The following is a 15,504-nucleotide window of genomic DNA, read 5'->3' as shown; positions in this document are numbered from 1 at the left end:
AAAACCCTAAAATTTGCATACAAGAAAAGTACGGAATGTGTAAATACGAATTTAATATAACATATTGTCAATAATACATTTCTAAAAATATGACAATATCATAATAATTTTAGTATCTTTCACAAATCTCTTATTAAAAATCAATAAAACAATTAAAATGTAAAGTATTTAATTAATTATTAAATATAATATAACATAATACATAATCAAAATTTTTTATACATTAAGTAACATACTAGTCAATTAGAAAAAATAAACAAATTAATCAACTTAAATTTCAAGCTTCAGACCAAAGTGAATCTTTATACAAAACACAAGGAAGGAAAATACAAAATTATGACTGGGAATTAAAAAAAATATCATTAGATTTTTTTAAATGACAATGGTATTTTTGTAAATAATTAAAAATAGAATGAATAATTGTGTACTTTAAGTTTAACCAGAAATTAAAAAATATGATGTATAATTCATATTTAATACAAAAATAACATAAAATATGTGTTTAATATATTTTGAATTTAAAAATTATTTTAAATATATATATATATATATATATATATATATATATATATATATATATAAAATACGTATATTTATTAATTAGGATAAAAGCACATCCCTAAAAAATGTGGTTTGGTTGGTGAAATTTAAAATGAATTAATATAGTGTAAAGGAGGAAGTGGTTAGGGGTAGCTCGTTGGTTACATTGGGAATTGTGTCGAGAAATAGGATTCCACGTATATTAATGCCTAGCCACATTATTTACCTGCAATATTTTTGAATCTTGAACAAACGTGCACTCATCTTCCTTCTTCCTTCTTCCTTCTTCTCTCTCTCCGTATATAGCACAGCCTATAATGTAGATGATGAATGCCACAGGATCAAATAATATGAAGTTTGACTAAACAAGAAATCAATATTATATAATTATAAGATACCCAGATTCAGAGATTCTGATGCTCATTGAAGAAGGTGAATTCAATCTATTGTACCGTGAACAAAGTAATCTATAAATGTATGGTAGTTTTGTGCAAACATAAATGAAGAAGAGATTCGGAGTTAGGTGTGCATGCTATAACCGGAAAAAAAGGGGAGGAAAAAAACAAGTTTCCCTCTCTTATGCTAAAGAAAAATTTAATTTAATGCTACTTTTGTCCTTCGTCTTAATTGCAGTAATGATGAAGCAGTTATAGAGGGAAATTTCCTGTTTGGTTGGCTGGGTTACTCCATGGGGGAAACAGAAGCACTTACCTTGAAAAAGCTGCATGTGAAATGATTATTAAAAATAGCACTTTTTCATTACGTGCATGCATAAACCCTAATTTTTTTTTTTTTTAAAAGCATTGTGAGATGGGAATAGACAAAAAAAAACATATCATATTGCGGTAAACATATAAATGGAACGGAGATGGTTGACCTAATTGAATTAGGCAGTAAATACAATTGGCCCTGGCGAAGGGACAAGTCAAGAACAAAAACAGCTAACAGATACAAAACAAGGAGAGCAGTAATAACATGTGTATTTAATTGAGAGAAAAATGGAGGCATCAATACATGCATGGAGGGGTCAGATAAATGAAATGCACATGCCATAATTTACATCAAAGATGGTCCATGTATTGAATACCATGTGCTTCCAATTTGAAAGTGCTGCTGTAGAAGCCTTTTTTTGAGGAACTTAAAGGACTTTTTACAAAAGCAGACATCCTACTCTGCCAAATTAGTCTACTCAGCATCATCAGTCTTCATGTCTATATATATATACAGTTAGTATTCCAGTATGTTTAAGGTTTTTCTCCTACAATCTGATATGATAATATCTAATTGGACGATTTTGAAGTAAGAGAAAAAATAAACAATTACATCATCCAATCACAAGTTGTCACCTTTGTGTGTACAAATAAGTTAGAAAAATTTTTTATACGTATAGCTTTATTCAAATTAGAAACTGAATTCCATCAGTTATTAATAATAATATTATGGATCCTGTGGCATTTCGAATAAACATTATGTTGTTTATCAAACAGAATAACAGGATCCTCACACCATTCACATCGCCTAGGCTTGCATAGAAACAGGATTTCCTACCGACTGTACGTTCTGGGATACAAATAATGGACCATATTCAGGATAGTTCACTAAATCTGTTATCAATATTTGAGATGGAGAAGGAAAGACTAAGACAAGTTTCAACAGGTCAATAATTGAAGGATACTGTTAATGTTTAACATTGAGTCTTTTAACAGCAGGGCCTGACATGGTCCTTACCGCATCATATGCTGTGAATACTTCTACTTAGCCATCTTATTTCTATGGTTACCATGAAAAAAAATTGAAAAGTAAAAACTTAGGGCATCTCATACCGTATGGAAAAATATGGGGTAAGAGAAATGCTTGCTGTTAAAGCTATTTTCGAGGTCTTGAGCAATTTCATGGTTCTTAGAGGGCTTTCTTCACTTCAAAGAAGTTAGAGAGCTCCTTGTTTGCAGCATCAACATCATCAGGAGATGCCACTGCAACCACAACTCCTTTGTCTTTAATGGCCTCAACCGCATCAGCAAATTCCTTGAAGGAAAAAGGATTGATTACACCTCAGTAAAAAAGCCTAAAAGATAAATCTATGGAAGCAAGATTTTCATCCATGAGTCAAAGACAAAGAAAAAGTCATTGCAGCCTTGAGTAATGTCAAGTTCTGCTTACAGATCCAGATCATTTTTATAATGCTTTTCATCAACAGAAAGCCATGTAAATCACACAGGAAGTCTTTCTACCCTTTGCATGTTTTACAAGTTCAATAATTGATCTATGCAAATAATTACAAGTAAAATCTTTACCTTGTAGACAATATCTCTTCCCATCTTTTTTGCCTTTCTTCTTCTTCTGTAATACCTAATAAATGGCGTAACAAACTGAAAAAGGAAAAAGAAAAAGAGAAGAATATAATATTCAACATTAACATGAGGATACCAACAGAATCAACAACAATAATAATGAGTACATTCAAGAGCAAAACTCATAATCTCTGACAGTGCAAATCACACACACACAAACATACAGGTTTCCAGCATAGCAACAAACCCCTCCCATGTCTATCTCTTCAGAAGGAAATGTTAAGCAAGCAAAAAAATTTATATAATATTTGGAACTATAAAAAGGACAGATAATTTCCTAGGAAACAAAACTAGTTGTCCACATACCTACCATAACCTTTGGCATCTGGAAGCTGGTATGAATGTACGTCCCCAATGGTCCCAATAATTGCTTTGGTGAGCGCATCATCATCCATTTCCAACTCCCGTAAGAAATCTGCTGTTCCATCATAGACATCTAGTGACTTCATCAAGTTTGGGTCCCGATAAGATAAGAAGGAGAATACAGCTACACAGATTCAGAGGTCAGATTGTCAAACAGCAATTAAATAGTGCTAGTGAACACATACAAAATGATAATGCACCTGAATGAGTGTCAAAATCACAGAAACCACCATAAGCCCCACCACTAACACGGATGCGACCCGACAATCAGGTATTGCTTATGTGTTTCGACATAACATAGGTGGTCCCTTTCAGTTGGTAACCGGTGTCATAGATGTTAACTGCTTTCCCCACATAATTTACCTGAGAAAGGAATGATATGGATCTTCAGAAAGTGGTGAGTGCTTTGTTTTGGTTTCAAACGATGAAGGAAAGAAACCTGTACCTGTGCAGTTATCGCAATAGCTTCATTTGTTGGAGGAAGTTCAGCTTTCCATCTAGCTGTTTCAACACCAGAGCTGGTAGGAAGCATGTTAAGAAATTTTCCAACAAACTTTTCTGCGTTCTTGAGATTTCTGCCATCAGCAGTCATATTAATCAGGCACTGATTTCAACAGAGTACAGATCTGCGAATCTCCTCAAGAGATGGAGAAACGCCATCCCAGTCCTGATCAACTTTCTCTTCAAGAGCTTGCAGAAATTCTAAGTAGCTAAAAGTACAAGAAGAAATACTATTTAAATCAGTAAAGTCAATTATGTATAGAATGTAATGTCAAAACTCTAAGCAGCTTAGTTGTAGAAATGAAGGTAGACTTTAATAATACCCCTAACAAACAAAACAGGAGATTGCATTTTGTTTAAAAGTTTGCTAAGTTACCCATTTGTCCTTCAAACTAAACTGAGAGGTAAGGACCAAAAATAATATTTCAGATCTAACAAAATACATATATCAAATCCTAAACAATATTTCTTCCTTTAACACTACATGCCAAAATTTGAAGTTTCTCTAAGAAAATGATAACAAAACACAATATGGGGGCGTGTCGGTGGGTGGCGGGGAGGAGGGGTCATCGAAGGAGTTATGTTCCAGGTACAAATCCAAGATATAATATAATATTGAACTATCTTTTTTATCCAAACTGACCTCACCAGAGCAACATGAAACAAAGCACAAATAAGGAAGGATATTTCCATTTCCATAAACTAATTGGTCAGCCATGTAAGATTTCAATGCCGGCTGATATATGCCACCAAATTCTAAGAACTAGATGTATATAATCAAATGTCAGGTTGGGGATTACTTTGGGGTCACCTCCACTGTCAACGCTATATGTGTTGTCAGGAAATAGAGCCTGTGAAAAATTTGCTAGACATGGTTATAAATTGCAACAAGATGGCTGTATCCGAATTTGCATGAGACAACCAATATGTTGTGAATCAACATACAAGCATTTGAACCTGTTAGAGACACAGGGCCTCTGAACAAATATCATAGAATAGCTAGACAATCTTGATGTACAAGTAGACAATAACATATTAACAAATAGATTGAAAGAAATGAAATTCAATACTCTGCCATGAATTTACCACTACATACAATAATATGATTCAGGGTTCCCCTTCAGGGATACTAATCAGGAATAAATTGCATTCTGCAAAGTTGCTAACATGAAAGGAATGTGAAAGGAAAACAACCAGAAAATAGTGGAGAACTTGCCTGTTGAATGGTTCGCCTAATACACTGTCAGGCTGGGAATAAACACCTTTCATCTCATTGAAAACAACACCTGCAGTTCAGAATAAAGCAGGAAGGTCAAAAAAAAAAAATCCAGAAGTTGGATGAATTGTCATCAGGATAAGTCAACCCTCCTCCATTGGAAAATGGCATTTCAATCATAATAAAAGAAAGTGATATATCAAAATGAAACCTTTATAAGTTATTTCCTCTGAAGGATTGTTGAGCGCAAAATGCCAACCCTCCTGTTGAAAAGTCTGGAAGTACTCCACACACTTTGGAAAGAAGACAGCATCCAGGTAGACATCAACCAGATTATAAAAATCCTGTTCAGAAAACAAATTGTGTGGTTAAAGAAAAAATTAAAGCAAGATTTTCCAATTTTAAGCTCTATTCTTTATAAGTCTAAATCATTCTTACCTTAGTATTTGTGGAAACCACTGGATAACAAGTCCTATCAGGATAGGTGAATGCATTCAGAAAAGTATTCAAGCTCCCTTTCAACAATTCAACAAATGGTTCCTTCAAAGGATACTTTCTTGAACCACACAGTACGCTGTGCTCCAGTACGTGTGGAATCCCAGTTGAGTCCTTCCTGCATTGTCAATTATGTACAAAGAGATGATACAATCTTAAGCAGCTAACAATTAAACAATCAACCAAAACATGGTTTATGTTTAAAGTTCCGTGAGAATTGACACATATCAAGGAACATAACAATGCCCAATACAATTAAAACATTTAAGTACCAATTAATGTAATAAGATTTACCAATATTATATCTCATATTGGGAGATATTAATCAATTGGCCACATAAGCAAAGTGGCAATGCCCTCCACAAAATTCAAGATTTCAAACTCGCTCAGTTCAACCGACTAAAATCCCACCCCTGATTTTGGCTCCACATGAATACTTAAATAAATTGTACTAAATCAGGGAAACAGGTACATTATATTATACTTACGGAGGAGTTCGAATGACAATGCCAAACACCTTGCTCTCGCCATCATTTGATACAGACATAACCTCAGCACCTGTTTTCTTGTGCTTGAAAAGTACAGCTTTTGATTTACATTCTTTAATGAACTCTTCTGAATCCTTCTCGAATCCATGCATTTCCATAGCCTCATCACTGACTTCAACAACATCTATGCCAAATATGAAATGCAAATCAGTCCCTGTATTAACTTCTTAACAAAATATCCTAAAATCCATCTATATCATATCTATTCAAATGATTTCTTCTCCACATTGTTTTTCCTTCATAATATGCTTGAATGACATTATTTTAAATATAATGGTATATAACACATTTTAGTTCAATTGAAGATATTAAAACATTTATGTTGTAATTTTAATATTATATGCAATAGGTAACAGATGATGTTCCAAAAACGAAGAAACCACTACGAATTTGGTACCAAGAGAGGGCTGTGTAAGAGAAGAGTCGACCCCGCGCGCAGAGAGAGTTGAGAAATGTTTATTGAAGTGAAGAGAAGAGGATAAGGGAGCACGTAATCTGGTGTGACCATGGTTCAGCAAGTGTCTAGTGAGGTTAGGAATCAAACGGAGATGATTTCTTCTGGTGGCAGATAATGAAGATGAAGAATCGCGAGAAAAGAGAGATTGCGAGAGTTTGCGGAAAGACCGGAAGTAATATCTGTTGCACGCGAAAGAAGAACAGGAGAGAGCGCGAAGCAAAGCCGTTCTCACCATTGTTACTGACAGTCAGAATAACCCTAAGCTAACAGTGTTGCCTGCTTCCCCTGTGTTTTGGTTGTGGAGTGCGAAAATTTGGGCGGCGTTGATCGGTTGGGTCTTGGAGGGGTTTGGTTGAAGCCTGAAGGATTTATTGCGAGGGAAAAAATAAATTGATCAATTGTAATTGACCAATTTGTCCTTAACTTTTTTAATTTTCAAAAGAAACCAAGAAATAAAATCGTATTTATAGTAAATTCACAAGAAAATTAATTAGTAATTCCGAGGCTCTCCTGTAATCTACGGAGACGGCGATGATGTTAGCTTCACGAAGACATGAACTAAAGTGTCAACGGAATTCTGGTAGGTGGAGGAGAAAGGGGTCCCGAAGCAAAAGCAACCGCCATGAATATACAGACTACAGAGGAGGAGTCGTCTTTGATAGGCTCGTTTTGGATTTAATAAAAGAATCTAATATGTAAAGACTCTAATTTGATAAAAGAAGCCAATTGTTTGAGCATAGTTCAGAAACATGATACATTATTGTTACAACGCTTCTTCAAGAGTAAATAATACTATCCAATCCAATCCAATACACTAACTTAGGAAAAAGTGGTGCCAAAGTGTTCATGCTTTGTGTTGAATATTGATGAAAGAAACAATCTGTTTAAGCAAATCCAAAGCACTCTCACAACTGGGATTGTACAAATGGAACGTATGATCTTCTTCTTTAGACTCCACAACGCCTTCCCATCCACTCTCCTTCAGCTTCTCAAAATAGTACCATCCCCTGTGTCTGTAAAAATCCTTTTCAGCAACACAAACCAGGAGCCGGGTGGCCTCCAGGCTCACCCAGTTGGGGTCAGCCACCGGATTAAACAGCGGATCATCGCACCCAGTTGTCCCAGGACACGCCAGACGCCACAACTTCTCTGTGAATTCTATTTTCTCTGGTTTATCAGCCTCGGCACCAATAGGCTCACTGCCTCCCAAATATGGATGAATCAAAATAATTCCTGCGAGTTTGAGACCCTTAAGTTTCTGTTTGCCATATCTCAAGCCCATGTGATGTGATATATTAGCGCCAGCACTGTCCCCAGCCAAATACACCTTGTCAAAATCAGCAAGATAATTTAGCCAATCTTCTGGGCCATCTCCGTTGACATGAGAAGCAACCCATTTGAGAGCTGTCCATGAATCTTCATAAGCTGTAGGCAGAGGGTGCTCTGGGGCTCTTCGGTATGCGACGGAGACTGCAACGATGTTGGCTTCATGAACCAGAGTGTTGAGGTAATTATGGTACATAGAAGAGAAAGGGCTCATCAAGCAAAATGCTCCGCCGTGGAAGTAAACCAGAAGAGGAAGTTTTTGGTTTTGGTTGTGGAGTTCTGGGATGTAAAGCCTTGCAGATAGACCAGTTTCAGGAGAAAACACAACGTCTTTGGATTCAACGCTGGTTTTGGGATCAACCGAAGGGGGAGTGAAATCAGTGCCCATGAGCCTCTCCACACGGCCTTCTTTGTATACGCGAAAGAAGGGAGAGAAGTCGTGGACTGGTTCTTCTTCCATGACTGGATCCATTTGCAAAGAGAAAAGAGCAGAAAATATGGATGCAATAAGCAATCAAGTTTGTTTGTTTACTCTTTGCAGATGAAGACCGAATTTATGCAATATTGTTTTATGATTTGACAGTAATCTACGAAAATCAACAATTTACATTAAGATTGAACGCAATTGATGATATATTGAATAGCATGAACTTCAAATGATGACATGAATGTTGCGACTGAATAACCAATATGACAAAGACAGGCCCGATATTTTCCATACCAAGTGAAGTTGAATAAGCCATGTACTACGAAGAAAAGAGGGAACTTTTGGATAGGATCTGAGAGGTTAGGAATGAAATTATTGACAGATACCATATAAAATTGGTCATCCTAATCAGGAATAAATTGTGAAAGCATTCTGCAAGTTGCTAACATGAAAGGAATGCACAAAAGATCTCAATATGAGCATCTCTCTCAGTTGGCGCTGGTATTTCAGGATTTGAGTGGTCAGCCGAAAAGGTTAACGGATGAGGCCCCACAGATTCAAATGAAATAACTAGGGTCAATCATTTTCCAGAGGTCATCAGACAAATAGGCAAGCAGCCTACAAGATTTGGGTGCGAATCATTGCAAAAATTATTCAGCAAGACGCATAAAGAGAACTCAGAAATTCTGCAGACCTGGTATTCTGACGTGTCTCGAGGAAAAGCTCTCCTTTTGAGCCTTTTCTCTCTTTGATTTTGGTCAGCCTCTGCCATTTCCGCCTCTGTTGGTCGTGCCTGATCAAAGAGACTTCAAGATAAGCAAGCATAGTTGAACAGGAAAGCATGTGCTTCTGTAGTAAAAACTAAGAAACTAACTATGCTAATGACATACTTAAAAACAAACACCAATTTAATAAAACTGATAGAACATTAGAATTTTCGAAAAGCATGAAACCTTGGTTTAGCCTCATGTACTTTTTGCTGATATGCGCAAATTTGAATCAACTAATTGAACGCAAAAGATAAAAGTATTTTCAATGAGTAAGAATAATGAGATGATATAAAGCTTTTAACTTCTTTTGTATTCTTAACTAACCATTACAAGTCATTTATATTTTCACGGTAAAACTGAGATCAGAAGAAGCATAGACTGTAATTCGATAAAAGACACAATTCGTTTGAGCATGGTTCAGAAATTTGATACATTATTATTACAAAGCTTCTTCAAAAGTAAATAATACTATCCAGTCCAATCCAATACACCAGCCTAAGAAAAAAGTGGTGCAGAAATTATCATGATTTGTATTGAACATTGATGAAAGAGACAATCTGTTTAAGCAAATCCAAAGCCTTCTCACAAGTGGGATTGAACAAATGGAACCCATGATCTTCTCCTTTGGACTCCACAATCTCCACAACACCTCCCCAGCCACTCTCCTTCAGCTTCTCAAAATAGTACCATCCCCTATCTCTGTAAAAGTCCTTCTCAGCAACACCAACCAGAACCCGGGTGGCCTCCAGGCTCGCCCAATTCGGGTCAGCCGCCGGATTAAACAGCGGATCATCGAGCCCAGTTGTCCCAGGACAAGCCAGCCGCCACAACTTCTGTGTTAATTCTATTTTCTCTAAATTATCAGCTTCGGCACCAATAGGCTCACTGCCCCCAAAATATGAATGAATCAAAATAATTCCTGCAAGTTTGAGACCCTGAAGTTTCTGTTTGCCATATCTCAAGCCCATGTGGTGTGTTATATTAGCGCCAGCACTTTCCCCCGCCAAATACACCTTGTCGAAATCAGCAAGAAAATTTAGCCAATCTTCAGGGCCATCTCCGTTGACATGAGAAGCAACCCATTTGAGAGCTGCCCATGAATCGTCATAAGCTGTAGGCAGAGGGTGCTCCGGGGCTTTTCGATAATCAACTGAGACTGCAACAATGTTGGCTTCATGGACTAAAGTGTTAAGGTAATTATGGTAGATAGCACAGAAAGGGCTCATCAAGCAAAATCCCCCGCCATGGAAGTACACCAGAAGAGGAAGTTTTTGGTTTTGGTTGAGGAGTTTTGGGACGTAAAGCCTTGCAGATAGACCAGTTCCAGGAGAAAACACAACGTCTTTGGATTCAACACTGGTTTTGGGATCAACGGAAGTGGGGATGAAATCAGTGCCGAAGAGCCTCTCTACACGGCCTTCTCTGTATACGCGTAAGACGGGAGGTAAGTCAAAGACTACCTCTTCTTCCATGCCTGCAGGATCCATTGCTGAGCCTATCAATCAATCACCAAACCAGTATTACTATTCAAACTTTGAATCAATAATTAATTTGATTATGATAATGAAGGCAGGCCCAATAATTAATTTGACCATTCTCAGGAAAACAACAAACACCTAGAAAAAGAGTCCTGTTATGCCATTAAATTCCCATCTAAAAAATGCAACACGCCAGTGTCAAGTGGCAACAATGGGGGACCAGAAATGATGTTGGATAAATTTTAAATTAAAATAAATATACATATTTATATTAATATAATATTTATTAGTTAATATATTTATAATTATTACCGATATAATTTCATCTTTTGAGTTGATATTATATAATAATTTTATTATTAATATTATCAAAATATATATTTTTTATATACGTAATTAAATTGTTACTTTATGCATCACTAATACTTGCCATAAAACACATGTAAAACGACAATATTATACAATGATCCTGTGTTGAAAGTGAAAAGAATTTCATCAATGGTGCCATGTAAAAATCATGAGATCAGCTTTATTCCAAGAACTTAAATGAACCAGCATCAAACAGAAAGTGGTTTAAAGCTCAGTTCATAGTGATTTAGTTCAGGAGCTGTTATAGATCATATGGGTATGAGAAGCTTCTTGCTTTCATTAGCCAACAATTTTGGCAATAAAATTTGAACAAGACAAGAACAAATATTTTATATACAAATAGGATAAGAAATTGCCAGAGACTATTGACAAATTCCTTAATAAAATATCAGAAATTGGTCAAGTTTCCCTTAACTTGATTTCTTCTTGGTGTGGACATTTAGTGAAAAAGATCAATACTTTGGAAAAAAGGGAGATTTTTCCACAACATTATATAATAAATTATCTATAAATGAAAGAATATAATATCAATACGAGGAATATACTACGTCCTAATTCAGTAATATTGCAAAAACTCAGTGATGTATAAGTAATTTGATTATGACAACAAGTTCAAGCCATTCAGTCACATTTTTCTCGCTATTCGAACTACAAGTTCAAGTCATAAGGCCACAAGTAGGGCTGGATTCGAGCCGAGCCAGCTCGAACCGAGCTCGAGCTGGCTCGGGTTGGCTCGGTAGATTTTTGTTTAAAATTTTTTATACAAACGACATCGTTTTGATTCATATATATATACAAAACGATGTCGTTTTGATAAAAAAATGAGTCGAACTCGAGCCGGCCATAAATAAACCGAGCCGAACCCGAGCTGGCTGCTAGCCGAGCTCAGCTCGGTTCGAATCCAACCCTAGCCACAAGCCTATGACTCACCAACACCAGCCCTTCTTTAGGTGGGTTGTTTCCTTGCTCTCTACCCTAGAAGGCAAGATGAGCTTCGTTGAATGAAAGAGGGAGCATACTCAAAAATTGCAAACAAGAGCAATGGTTAGTCAAGATTCAAAAGAGAAACATTCAAAAAGGACATAATGAAAGGTGCAATAATCTACCTCAATGTTACATTTTGTAAAGATCATGAACTTCATGGATACATTAACTTCTCATAACCAAATCCAAGACTCTTTTGAGATGATTTGCTCACCATTGAATTCATGAGGTAAAGTAAGGACCACTAACAATAAATGGATCATTTATCCAAAAAAGATAAGGGGAAAGCACATTTGCCCTCTCGAAGATGCAAATGGCCCACGTGATATTATTCTCTACAACTACATTAGGAATGTCATCAAGGAATGACCTTTTATTTTGTGTCTTCATAGGTTGTTTTCCTTTATCCACAATGGGATCAAGAGGTGGTTTTTTCCCAACCTATTATTCTAATGATGCACACAAAATGTATCATAATTTGACAATGCACACGAAACGTGTTCAAAAAGAACTTATGAGACAACGTAAGATATGCATGACACAAAGCATACAACTCAATAAATACACAAGTGAAAATGTTGTTTTCAAATTGTGAAAGATTACATGTCATCTATCCATATAAAATGATAAAGCATTTACGAAGTCCTATTTGCACTTCAAAAATTGATGAGCAATTATTATATGATAAAACTCTTCATTGACCAAACTCTATAAAGAACATATAAAAAAATAATACGTCAATCTGAAGTGATAAGTTATATGAACAATGATAGACATAATCTCTACATATAAATCAATCTAGCATGTAGAAACATAAAAACCCCTTACTCAAAGATAATGACCTATCATAATACATTCCATTTTTATCTCGTGTCTAGATAGTCAACCAATAATTTATTACCAAATTGAGATCATATTAATTATCCCAATTTCATATGAAATGTAAAAGAGTTTCTAAATTTGAAATTTCAGTATGACTTATAGGAATATAATTCTAACTCTTTATCCTATAAATATAAATGAATAACTTGATTTTGAGAAGACTCTTAATCCTGATTAGGGATCTAAGAGATACACAAAGTCCTTCGCATAGTACTTCTTTTGTAATAATTATTAATATTGTGTCAAAATTTTTTTCATAATTATAACTAACATAACCGTGGATTCACATAATTTCACATATAGGATTGGATTCGAGTCAAACTGAGCTTGAACTCATTTGAGCTCGAGCTCGGCTCAGTTTGTATATAGTAGAACTCAAGTTCGAGCTCAAGCTTGTTAAGCTCGTGAAAGTCAAGCTCAAACTCGGTTTGAATTCAGTTCGACTAGTTTCGAACTCAATTTTTTAATTATTTCGTTATTAAAACAACGTCATTTTAATATATATTGATCAAAATGACGTTGTTTTGTATCAAAATTTTTTATTGAAAAATTTGACGAGTAACTCGAGCTCGATTAAGCTTATATAGGGCTAGGTCGTTTCGGACTCGATTTAAATCCAGTCCTAATCACACATAGTGGACACAAAATCATCCAATAACTTTAGCTGCCACTATCATATATCCTTGCACTTAGCCTAGCCCTATATACTTCTTGTAGATATACATAAATTCGCATCAACAAATCGGACATGAAAATTAAAAGTACTCTCCATTAATTAGTAAGAATAATAGTGTGACTATGGAGCTTTAATTTTTGTTTTCTTATTGTATGACCAACCATTATAAGCCTTTTATCTGTTCAGGTACAACTCAGATCAAAGGAATCTAATAAGTATAGACTGTAATTTGATAAAAGACACCAACTGTTTAAGCATAGTTCAGAAATTTGATACATTATTGTTACAAAGCTTCTTTGAAAGTAAATAATACTGTCCAATCCAATACAATACACTTATTTGCTATCCAATCCAATACAGTACAATGCACTTAATAAAAAGTGGTACCGAAATATTCATGCTTTGTGTTGAATATTGATGAAAGAAACAATCTGTTTAAGCAAATCCAAAGCACCCTCACAAGTAGGATTGAACAAATGGAACAAATGATCTTCTCCTTTGGACTCCACGATCTCCACAACACCTCCCCATTCACTCTCCTTCAGCTTCTCAAAATAGTACCATCCCCTATCTCTGTAAAAATCCTTTTCAGCAACACAAACCAGAACCCGGGTGGCCTCCAGGCTCACCCAATTCGGGTCAGCCGCCGGATTAAACAGCGGATCGTCGCACCCGGTTGTCCCAGGACACGCCAGCCGCCACAACTTCTCTGTAAATTCTATTTTCTCTAAATCATAAGCCTCGGCACCAATTGGTTCATTGCCACCAAAATATGGCTGAATCAAAATGATTCCTGCGAGTTTGAGACCTTGAAGTTTCTCTTTGCCATACCTCAAGCCCATGTGGTGTGATATATTGCCGCCGCAGCTTTCACCGGCAAAATACACCTTGTCGAGATCAGCTAGAGAATTTAGCCAATCTTCTGGGCCGTCTCCGTTTGCATGAGAAGCGACCCATTTGAGAGCTGCCCATGAATCTTCATAAGCTGCCGGCAGAGGGTGCTCCGGGGCTTTTCGATATTCGACCGAGACTGCAACGATGTTGGCTTCATGGACTAAATTGTTGAGGTAATTATGGTAGATAGCAGAGAAAGGGCTCATAAAGCAAAATCCTCCACCGTGGAAGTAAACCAGAAGAGGAAGTTTTTGGTTTTGGTTGTGGAGTTTTGGGATGTAAAGCCTTGCGGAGAGACCCGTTTCAGGAGAAAAAACAACGTCTTTGGATTCAACGCTGGTTTTGGGATCAACCGAAGTGGGGGTGAAATCAGTGCCCATGAACCTCTCCACACGGCCTTCTTTGTATACGCGAAAGAAGGGAGAGAAGTCGTGGACTGGTTCTTCTTCCATAGCTGGATCCATTTGCAAAGAGAAGAGCAGAAAATATGGATGCAGTAAGCACTGAAAATTGTCGGTTTAGTTTTTGCAGATGAGAGACCGAGTTAATATGAGCTTTAAATGATGACATAAATGATGCGACTGAATAACCAATATGACAAAGACAGGCCCAATATTTTCCATACAAGGTGAAGTTGACGAAGCCGCGTACCAAGTCTAAAAATAAATGAGGGAACTTTTGGTTAGGTTCTGAGAGGATTAGTTATGAAAATATTGACAGAGAACATATAAAATTGGTCACTTCTGTACTCGTGGACATCTGTTGCGGGACTGCCATCATTCAAAAAACAGGTTGGATTGAAGTGTTATAGGAGAACCTACAGGATTTGAAGCTGCAATCAAGGAAACAATAGTTTTAGATACTAACGAAGGATGGCATGGTGGAGAAGATGGTCTCGTCGTAGCCCTAAGGCACCAGAGAAGCTTGATTCATCAGTTGGAGATGGACACTGTAAGTCACCACTGGCATAAACTGGAAGATCATAACTAGTGAGTACAGCTTTGAATTGAGCTCGCCAAGAGGGGAAGTTGGAGGCGTTAGTTTTAGAAGAGTTGTGTGGCGGCATTGATGGAGGGAGATTAAGGTCTCTCCATCAATGATACTTTAATAGCTCATATTTGCTATCTCGGAAAAAATATCAATAAGTCAATTGATGTCATGATAAAACTGTCAAGATATGAAAGCAGGCCCAATATTTTCCACACCATGTGCTATTGACTATAAAGC

General features: G+C 36.4%; 3 protein-coding genes and 1 pseudogene across 3 annotated transcripts; all 4 read right to left on the bottom strand.

Annotated features, from left to right (window-relative positions):
- Positions 1-620: 620 nt before the first annotated feature.
- On the bottom strand, positions 621-7,050 carry LOC123227798 (annotated as a pseudogene).
- A 129-nt stretch (positions 7,051-7,179) lies between these two features.
- On the bottom strand, positions 7,180-9,059 carry LOC123227376 (probable carboxylesterase 5). The gene has a single exon (XM_044652152.1). The coding sequence runs from the start codon at positions 8,267-8,269 to the stop codon at positions 7,316-7,318; it is 954 nt and encodes a 317-aa protein (XP_044508087.1). The 5' UTR covers positions 8,270-9,059; the 3' UTR covers positions 7,180-7,315.
- A 319-nt stretch (positions 9,060-9,378) lies between these two features.
- LOC123227375 (probable carboxylesterase 2) lies at positions 9,379-10,583 on the bottom strand. Its single transcript, XM_044652150.1, has one exon. The coding sequence runs from the start codon at positions 10,479-10,481 to the stop codon at positions 9,516-9,518; it is 966 nt and encodes a 321-aa protein (XP_044508085.1). The 5' UTR covers positions 10,482-10,583; the 3' UTR covers positions 9,379-9,515.
- Positions 10,584-13,611: 3,028 nt separating this feature from the next.
- On the bottom strand, positions 13,612-14,842 carry LOC123227374 (probable carboxylesterase 5). Its single transcript, XM_044652149.1, has one exon. The coding sequence runs from the start codon at positions 14,739-14,741 to the stop codon at positions 13,779-13,781; it is 963 nt and encodes a 320-aa protein (XP_044508084.1). The 5' UTR covers positions 14,742-14,842; the 3' UTR covers positions 13,612-13,778.
- Between the last annotated feature and the right edge of the window lie 662 nt (positions 14,843-15,504).

The sequence above is a fragment of the Mangifera indica genome, chromosome 10 (genome assembly GCF_011075055.1).
Source record: "Mangifera indica cultivar Alphonso chromosome 10, CATAS_Mindica_2.1, whole genome shotgun sequence".
Taxonomy (NCBI): Eukaryota; Viridiplantae; Streptophyta; class Magnoliopsida; order Sapindales; family Anacardiaceae; genus Mangifera; species Mangifera indica.
Note: the sequence above shows the minus strand (reverse complement) of the source record. Positions and strands in the feature narration are given on the sequence as shown.